This window comes from Microtus ochrogaster, chromosome 5 (genome assembly GCF_000317375.1).
Source record: "Microtus ochrogaster isolate Prairie Vole_2 chromosome 5, MicOch1.0, whole genome shotgun sequence".
NCBI lineage: Eukaryota > Metazoa > Chordata > Mammalia > Rodentia > Cricetidae > Microtus > Microtus ochrogaster.
In genome coordinates this window covers 39,810,665-39,820,589 of record NC_022012.1, presented here as the reverse complement: position 1 = coordinate 39,820,589, position 9,925 = coordinate 39,810,665, and the positions used below count along the sequence as shown (strand labels likewise).

The following is a 9,925-nucleotide window of genomic DNA, read 5'->3' as shown; positions in this document are numbered from 1 at the left end:
CTTTAGTTTTTGTTCTTGTTTTGTCTTTAATTTTAAAAATCTGTGTATGTGTCTGTGTGCCTGTGTGTGCATATGTACATGCCAGTGTGTGGATGTGGAGGTCAGAAAACAACTTTGAGTATCAGTCCTTGCCTTCTTTGTTTGAGACTGGCTCTCTTTGTCATTTTGCCAGCTAACCTCTAAGCTTCCAGGAATTCTTTCTCATCTCAATACGGGAGTGTTGTGATTGGCCAGGTGGTGATGGCACACACCTTTAATCCCTTGCTTCAAAGAAACAAGCAAACAAAAAAGTACTATGATTATAGACACACACTGCTGTTTTTGGAACAGTTCTATTTCCAACACCAATGTGGCAGGCACCTAACAGTGGTTTATAAAGGCAGTGCCAGAGAATTTGACACCTCCTCTGGCCTACCTGGACACTACAAGAATGTGTTCAGACATACATGCAGACAAAACAATCATACATGTAAGAAATAAATAAATCCTGCCAGATGTGGTGGTACATGCCTTTAACCCCAGTACTCGGGAGACGTGGGCAGGTGGATATCGTGAATTTGAAGCTAGCCTGGTCTACATATTAAATTCTTGGCCATACACAGCTGTCTAGTGAGACCCTATCTCTGATAAGTAAATAAATAAATCTTAATGGGCCGGGCGGTGGTGGCGCACGCCTTTAATCCCAGCACTTTGGAGGCAGAGGCAGGTGGATCTCTGTGAGTTCGAGACCAGCCTGGTCTACAAGAGCTAGTTCCAGGACAGGCTCCAAAACCATAGAGAAACCCTGTCTCGAAAAACCAAAAACCAAAAAACAAACAAAAAAAAAAACAAAAAAAAATCTTAATGGAAAAATAAGATTTATCTGGAAAGAAGATACAGTGCAGTTTTATAGCATTTGCCTAGCATAAACAAGATCCTAGGTTCATTTCTCAGCATTGCTAGGAAATAAAAACAACAACAACAAAAAACCCCAGAAAACCATATATTTTGAGTTTTTAAAATTACTTTTCATATGGTGGATATCTTTTTTAAAGCATCTTTTTGAGTCAGGGTCTTATACTGTAGCCCAGGCTGGCCTGAAATTCATTATGTAGTCTAGGGCTAACACCAAACTCATAATAATCCTGTCTCAACCTGCCAGGTGCTGGTATCATAGGTGTAGGTTGCCACACATAACTAATTTTTCCCTCCAAACAGGACTTCTCCGTTGTAACTCTGGCTGTCCTTAAACTTGCTTTGTAGACCAGGCTGATCTCAATTTCAGAGATCCACCTGCCTCTGCCTCTTGGGTGCTGAGATTAAAGGCGTGCATCACCACTATCCAGCTCATAACTGATCTGTTTGTTTGTTTGTTTTGGTTTTTCAAGACAGGGTTTCTCTGTGTTACAGTTCTGACTGTCCTGGAATCTTTTTGTAGACCAGGCTGGCCTCAAACTCAGAGATCCACCTGCCTCTGCCTCCCAAGTGCTGAGATTTAAGGCGTGCTTTGCCACTGCCCAGCTTCATAGCTAATTCTTTACCTGTGCTTCCTCAGTTCTCTTTCTGATCAAAGCCATGATGTAGTCATTATTGTCTTTATAAATGGAGATAACGATGTCTACAAAAATTAAGTAACTTGTCTAGGATCATATAAAAAATACAATTTCTTATCTGTGTTTTACCATGTGACTTTGTACCTTTTTTCAACATGGCATGTTCATCTTGCTTCTCCTGGCGACTCTGCCCTCTTCATCCCCAAGCTCTTATCCTATCTGCAAATCTCCCCTAACCTTTTCCTGCTTAGTTATTGGCCATTTTGCTCCTTATTAAACCAATGAGAGCAACACATCTTCACAGTGTTCCATTACAGTACTGGCTAGTTTTATGTCAGTTTGACACAAGCTAGCCTCATTTGGGAAGAGGGACTCTCAATTGAGAAAATGCCTCCATAAGACTGGCTTGTAGGCACGTCTGTGGTGCATTTTCTCAGTCATTGATTGATGTGGGAGGACCCAGCACTGTTGGTGGGACCATCACCGAGCTGATGGTCCTGAGTGCTGTAAGAAAGCAGGCTGGGCAAGTCATGAGGGAGCAAACCAGTAAGCAACACTCCTCCATGGCTTCTGCGTCAGCTCCTGCCCTGACTTCCTTCAGTGATAGACTGTGATGTGGAAGTGGAAGCAGAATAAATATAAACCCTTTCCTTCCCAAAAGTTGCTTATGGTCATGCCTTTGTTTGTTTTTGGTTTTTTGCTTTATTTTATTTTATTTTTTTTTTTAATTTTAATTTTTTTTTTTTTTCTGAAACACGGTTTCTCTAAGTAGCCTTAGCTATTCTGGAACTTGCTCTATAGACCAGGCTGACTTCGAACTCATAGAGATCTATGTGCCTCTGCCTCCTGAGTGCTGGGGTTAAAAGGGTTAAATGGTTCAGTGATCATGATGTTTTATCATAGGTGATAGAAATGCTAACTAAGCCAGTGTGTATGTGTGCAAGCACATGTACCCACACATACTATGGCACATGTGTGGAGATCAGAGCACAGCTTGCAGAAGGTGTTTTTCATCTTCTATCATGTGGGTCCTGGAGATTGAACTCTGGTCGTCAGACTTAGCATCAAATACTTTTCTTCACTGAGCTATCTTGCCATCCCATCCTATCCATTTTTGTTGTACTGACCAATAGTTCTCTTTTATACAGATGCTAATAAAGTAAATGTGTCCAAAGCCACAGAGAAACCCTGTCTCGAAAAAACCAAAAAAAAAAAAATAATAAAGTAAATGTGGCCAAATGCCCAAAGGGAAAGAATTTGTTTGTGAATATGTGGATCTTCCCATAGGTACAAGAGGATTTTTCTGATATAAATATGTGCATATGTAAATACGTATGTAGTGATATGTGTATTTAGTAAAGGTCAGATTGTTCCTTCAGTATCTGTCATCCTCAAGAGTATCACCAGACCCAGAAGGCAAGTCTTTCTTATGTTCTATAATTATCTCATTACAGAGAGAAATGGTAAGCTAGGTGTGACATCATTTGATTTCACATATTCTTCTTGTTTGTTTTTGATTTTTTAGAGATAGAGTTTCTCTGTGTAGGCCTGGATGTCTTGGAACTCTCTCTGTAGACCAGGTTGGCATTGAACTCATAGAGATCTCCCTGCCTCCGCCTCCCTAGTGCTGGATTAAGGCATACACCACCACCACCCTACTGCATTTCACGTATTCTTATGGTGAGAAGATTCTAATTTTGGAGGCTTTTTGGAACTTGAAGCTTATGTGTTTGTCAGGAAGATGTGACAATAAGCCTTTGCAAGACTGGTAGAAAATTCTTCCTGGGATAGAAGTTAATTTGGAGACCTTGTGGCTCACCTACTCAGGTCTGTTAGATGAGCAGAACTGTTAGTAGAAAGCAGATTATGTCAATAATGAATGAGCATGTACATACTAAACATATTCAGAGTCTCAAATAGAGGGCAGGGATGTGTGGAGAATTGGATTATAAACAAGACCATGTGAAGGGAGAAACCTTAGACACTTCTCTTAGGAGAAATGCTTCTGAGGCTGGAGAGAGAGCTCTGCAGCTGCTCTTCCAGAGGACTCCGGTTCTGGGCATGTTGACTCATACTTTAAGCAATGGGAAAGCTGAAACAGGAGGACTGATGTAAGTTTAAGTTCAATATGGGCAGCATAGAAACCTTGTTTGGAAAAAAATGGAAAAATAATACAGATGGTGGTGGTGCAGGCCAGGAGGCAGAAGACAGATGGATCTCTTTGAGTTCGAGGCCAGCCTGGTCTACAAAGCAAGTTCCAGGACAGCCAGGGCTGTTACACAGAGAAACCCTGTTTCAAAAAACCAACCAAACAAACAAACAAAAAAGCAAAACCATCAAAGACAGCTTAAAACATTTCCATTCTGTTCTTTCTATGAATCTGGGAAATCCATGCTTTCAGCTCACAGTCAAATGTAATATGAGAAAATTCTCCTCTTGTCTCTATTCAGTGGCCACTTCAGTCCTTAGTAAGAGGGTCAGCTGTCCCAGTATAACACAGAAAGACCCATCTCCTAGAGATATTTTAGTGCAAGGCGAACCAGAACAGTTGGTTACCTTAGCCCTGAACATATTATACCCTAAGCATGGGAGGTGGGGCAAGCATTTTAAAATGAAGGAGATGGATAAAAAATGGGAAATGCTAAGTATACATTTTCAGTTTTGAGACAGAATCTCATCATGCAGTCCAAGCTGATCTAGAATATAGTGTGTAGCCTAAACTGCCCTTAAATTTGTGACAATCCTCTTGTCTTTAGCCCTCAAGTATTATCAAAATTCTGAGCCACTACAACACATAGTTTATACTTTGCTTTTGAAGATTTTTACTGTAGTTAAGGAAAGTAGAGATTAGTAAGCCAGTAATAAATGCTTGATTGATTGTGAGTTAAAGTTGAATTATAAATGACCCAACTTCACTACCAGCACTGAAAGACACACTGCGAAGTAAAAGAAATACATAAAGGTTTTGTTTTTGTTTTTTTTTTTTTTTTTTTGGTTTTTCGAGACAGGGTTTCTCTGTAGCTTTGGAGCCTGTCCTGGAACTCCCTTGGTAGACCAGGCTGGTCTCGAACTCACAGAGATCCGCCTGCCTCTGCCTCCCAAGTGCTGGGATTACAGGCGTGCGCCACCACCGCCCGGCTACATAAAGGTTTTGAATGCTCTAAATATGTGGAACATTGTTCGTCATGAGTGGTTTTGTTTCTTCGAGACATTTTTTTTTTTTTTTTTTTGGTTTTTCGAGACAGGGTTTCTCTGTGGCTTTGGAGCCTGTCCTGGAACTAGCTCTGTAGACCAGGCTGGTCTCAAACTCACAGAGATCCGCCTGCCTCTGCCTCCCAAGTGCTGGGATTAAAGGCGTGCGCCACCACCGCCCGGCTTCGAGACATATTCTTATCTTGTAGTCTAGACTGATCTGGAACTCAAAGCAATCCATCTATCTGCCTTAGCCTTCCAAGAATTAGGATTATAGGCATGAACTACCATGCCCAACTGGGTTTCGGTTCTAAGACATTCCTTTCCTACATTAGGTAACTTTATTTGATCAAGTGGAGAAGTGAATATTTCCCATGTTGGACCTATTTGCAGTTTAGACTACCCTACATAGCATTTTTCTGTCTCTGAAGTGAATCCTGAAAGTGAGGCTTCATGTAGCAGCCCCAGCAGAACAGACAGGTTTTCCTTTTGCCTCGCTGTTGCTCAGCAAACTTAAATTTCCTTTCTTAATCTTGTTCTTGGCTTCTTACTGTACAGAGAAGTGTGGGAAATGGAACTGGATAGACTTAAGACCCAGGATGGTGAAATCAATCGGAACATTATGGAAGAGACAGAGCGGGCCTGGAAGGCGGAGGTAAGAAGAGACAATGTATATACAGACTTGATCTTGTACTTCCAGGGGCTATACAGTTTTGATAGAGTACTAAAAGCCTGGAGGCATTTGTTTTAACTATAGGTAGTTTGTGTATATAAAGCTCTCTCTCTCTCTCTTTCTCTCCCTCCCTCCGCCACTCCCGTGTGTGTGTGTGTGTGTGTGTGTGTGTGTGTGTGTGTATATGTGTGTGTGTGTACACAAATACTCATGTGTACATGCATGGATGTGTGTAGATCCTGTCACTAGAGAGCCGGAAGGAATTGCTGGTGTTGAAACTGGAAGAAGCAGAAAAAGAAGCAGAGCTGCATCTGACTTACCTCAAGTAAGTGCCTCCCTCTAACGCCTAGGTTAGCAGGCCTGGCTCACGTCTCTTCATAGGACTCTTAAGTCTGTCTCTGTGTGCGTACCCATAACTTTTCAAGATTTCTCGTCCATGTTCTGTGCTTTCTCACTTTTTCCTCCTTTTATAGCTTTGCACTTTTTATTATCAGACTTCTGTTTGCATAAATACTATCTGCTAGACTACCAAAGCATAATATAGGTCTTGAAGGTTTTTGAAGCTTTGTTTCTCCCATGGCCATTCCTCCTCTGTCTGCCACAGAATTTGGAGGATTCTTATAGATTTTTCAGACAGGCAAGATCCCAGTACTTAGGAGTCCAAGGCAGGAGGATTGAAAGTTTCAGGCCAGGGTGGCTACATCAGACAAAAAGGTGATATCATTTATGTGATGTAGATGACTTGGACTCTTGGGTTTCTATAGCACTTGCTCCCAACAACTGTGTCTCAGGGTGTAACGAGTTTAGGGCAAAAGCACAGGCTCCGGCAGGCCTAGCAGGCTGTGCTCAGTCACTCATCAACTAAAGGGATGAGACGTAATGCTGGAAAGCAGGAAACATGTAATCAATGTTTCCACATTGGAAAGAACAGATAAAGAGACCTAGAGATGACAAAACTATCTTTGGAGTATCAACATGAACTTTTGTTTTGTTTTGTTTTTCAAGACAGGGTTTATCTGTGTAACAGCTCTGGCTGTCATGGAACTAGCTCTTGTAAACCAGGCTGGCCTCAAATTCACAGAGATCCACCTGCCAACATGAGCTTTGGGTTGATCTGTTTATATAGTTTTAAAAGATTATTTTTATTTATATTTATGTGTGTGTTTGAGTGATTATATGCCCATGTGTATAGATACCCACAGACAAGTGTCAGGGCTGTCAGGTCCCCACAGTGGAGTTATAAGCAATGTTGTGATGTTCAATGTGGATGCTAGAAACCACACTTCATTCCTCTGCAAGAGAAGTAAGCACTATTAACTGCTGAGCCATCATCATCACTCTAGTCCTAGGGTTTTTAGATGGAATTTTGTGTAGTCCAGGCTGGCCTGGAACACTTGATCCTTCTGCCTCTAGCTTCAGAGTGTTTGGTTTATATACACCATCATGTGGCACAGAACTTCAGGTTTAAATAGAGGAGTTGGGACAAGGGGCTGGAGAGGTAACTAATTAGCTAGTCTGGCTCAGGATGTGGCCTTATTGATATTTGTCTCAATTCTTGTTCTGCGAGGTGATCTGAAGAAGTCCTTTTAGGTGTCACCACTTGAGGGCATCAGTCTGATTCCCACAAGAGGACCACTTCTCCTCTAGAGTGCAGGCTCATGGATGATTGTCCTCATCTGGAGGGTGGTTGTTCCTTGGAAGTTTTGTTCTTCCTGGAATTGAAAGTGACTACAATTTTCGGACAGTTGTCTTTGTGTCATCATCATTGAAGGTGGAGAGATATAGATTAGTTTTGTTGTTTTTTGTTTGTTTGTTTTGTTTTGTTTTCCGAGACAAGGTTTCTCTGTGTAGCTTTGGAGCCTGTCCTGGCATTTGCTCTGTAGACCAGACTGGCCTCAAGTTCACAGAGATCTGCCTGCCTCTGCTTCCCAAGTGCTAAGATTAAAGACTTGTACCACCAATACCCAGCTAAGAGTTTTTGGTTGTGGTGGTTTTTTTTTTTTTAAGTATGTATTTTACGTGAATTAAGAATTGATTTTGATTTTTACCCAAGAGGTAGTAATCCCAGTACTCAGGAGGCAGAGGCAGGAGGATCTCTGTGAGTTTGAGGACAGCCAGGATTATACAAAGAAACTCTGTCTCAAAAGACCAAAAAAAAAATTTGTTGTTTTGTATTTTGAATTCTGTAAATTCTTTGTTTCTTGAAAGGTCAACTCCTCCAACACTGGAGACAGTTCGTTCCAAACAGGAGTGGGAGACAAGACTGAATGGAGTACGGATAATGAAAAAGAATGTTCGGGTAAGTGTAGTTAAGCGTGATGGTTCAGTCAGCCCCAGTTTGTGCTTAAACTCTCCTGACAGTGGGTTGGTATCTAGCCTTTTGCATTGCTGCTCAGAGCTTGCTCTACTCCCGTGGTTTCCTGAGAGTAGGCAGCTTGCTTTCTCCAGAGGTTTGTTCAGCCTAGCAGTAAAGGACAATCCTTTTTCTTCCTTTCGTTCCAGGACCAGTTTAATAGTCATATCCAGCTAGTGAGAAATGGAGCCAAGTTGAGCAGTCTTCCTCAGATCCCTACCCCCACTTTGCCTCCACCCCCCTCAGAGGTAAGAGTGCTGACTTTGAGGAGTCTTTCTGTATTGTAGGCAAAGTCAAGGTCTACTTGTTCTTTTTATAAGGACATTGGGACATCCCCATTTAGTTTAGGAATGTAAGAGCTATTCATTGATTTCTGCCCCAATTTTCTCTCTTAAAATATTTTTTTTTATTTTTGTTTTTCTAGACAGAATTTCAGTGTGTAGCCTTGTCTGTCCTGGAACTCACTATGTAGACCAGGCTGGTCTCAAACTCACAGAGATCCACCTGCCTCTACGATTAAAGGCGTGTGCCACTATTTCTGGCTCCTAAAATTTTTTTTTTTTAAGATTTATTTATTATGTATACAACATTCTGCCTCCATGTATGCCCGCACGCCAGAAGAGGGCGCCAAATCTCATTACAGATGGTTGTGAGCCACCATATGGTTGCTGGGAATTGAACTCAGGACCTTTGGAAGAGCAGCCAGTGCTCTTAACTGCTGAGCCATCTCTCCAGCCCCTAAAAAATTTTTGTATTTTTTATATAATGTATATATAAGTGCCTGCTTGTGTGTGTGTGTGCGTGTGCGTGTGCGTGTGCGTGTGTGTGTGTGTGTGTGTGTGTTCCCATGCACTTAGGCCAGAGATCAACTTTAGGTTGCTTTTGACCTTTTCGATATTTTTATTTTATTTTGTTTATTTATGAGACAGGGTCTTATTATATATCCCTGGCTGGCTTGGAACTCACTTTGTATAACAGGCAGTCCTCAAATTCACAGAAATCCACCTGTCTCTTTCTCTTTAGGGTTAGAATTAAAGACATGTATCATCACACCCAGCCTGGCTACCTTATTTCTTGAAACAGGGTCTCTCAGTGAACCTAGAGCTCAGGGATTGGCTAAATTGGCTGGCCACTGTAGGGATATGCTTGTCTTTACCCCCGCAGCATTGGGTTGTAGATATGTGCCCCCTCTATAAGCTTTTATGAGGCTGTTGGGATATGAACTCAGGTCTTTATGCTTGCACGGCAGGTACGTTACCAACTGAACAATCTCCTTATCCCTTGCTCCAGTTCCTAATCTTTTCTCCCCATCTTTTGTCCTCCACCTCTTCCCTTTACAGGCAGATTTCATGCTTCAAGTATTTCAGCCCAGTCCCTCTCTGACCCCTCGGATGCCCTTCTCTATTGGGCAGGTCACAATGCCTATGGTTATGCCCAGTGCAGATCCTCGCTCTTTGTCTTTTCCAATCTTGAACCCTGCCCTTTCCCAGTCCAACCAACCATCTCCACCTCTTCCTGGCTCACATGGGAGAAATAGCCCTGGCTTGGGTTCCCTGATCAGCCCTCATGGTCCACACATGCCTCCTGCTGCCTCCATCCCGCCTCCCCCAGGCTTGGGCGGTATTAAAGCTTCTACTGAAACTCCCCGGCCCCAACCAGTAGACAAACTGGAGAAGATCCTGGAAAAGCTGCTGACTCGGTTCCCACAGTGCAATAAGTAAGTGTTGTTAAGGATCAGTTCAGATATCTGCCAGAGAAATGTTTATGGTTTGAAATGTTGGTGTTCCCATAAAGATTGATTTTTCTTTCCCTCAACATTGTTTATTCTTAGGGCCCAGATGACCAACATTCTTCAGCAAATCAAGACAGTACGTACCACCATGGCGGGCTTGACCATGGAGGAATTAATCCAGCTGGTAGCTGCACGCCTGGCAGAGCATGAACGGGTGGCATCGAGCACTCAGGTAAGAGGAGCTACAGGGAGAGAACTTAGACCTACTGAGAGGTTGAGGATGAAACCAACTTCAGAAAAACTGGGAGTGAGAAGCATCAGAGCCAGGGGTATCTGGTCTGCTCTTTTCATCTTGAAAAGTAAATGATTTTTTTTTCGTGTTGTTCTTTTTTAATTAAATTTATTATTATTATTGTGTGTGTTTGTGTGGGGGGTGAGATGTG

General features: G+C 42.2%; 1 protein-coding gene across 4 annotated transcripts in view; it reads left to right on the top strand.

The window, feature by feature from the left end:
* The window catches only part of Rnf214 (ring finger protein 214), a 39,205-nt gene that overhangs the window by 27,711 nt on the left and 1,569 nt on the right, over nt 1-9,925 (top strand). For all 4 annotated transcript variants that reach the window (XM_005347241.3, XM_005347240.3, XM_005347243.3 and 1 more), the window contains 6 exons: nt 5,283-5,379; nt 5,634-5,722; nt 7,606-7,696; nt 7,900-7,998; nt 9,091-9,467; nt 9,582-9,714. In XM_005347241.3, coding sequence (XP_005347298.1) covers nt 5,283-5,379; nt 5,634-5,722; nt 7,606-7,696; nt 7,900-7,998; nt 9,091-9,467; nt 9,582-9,714 — 886 coding nt within the window. The remainder of the gene's footprint in view (nt 1-5,282; nt 5,380-5,633; nt 5,723-7,605; nt 7,697-7,899; nt 7,999-9,090; nt 9,468-9,581; nt 9,715-9,925) is intronic.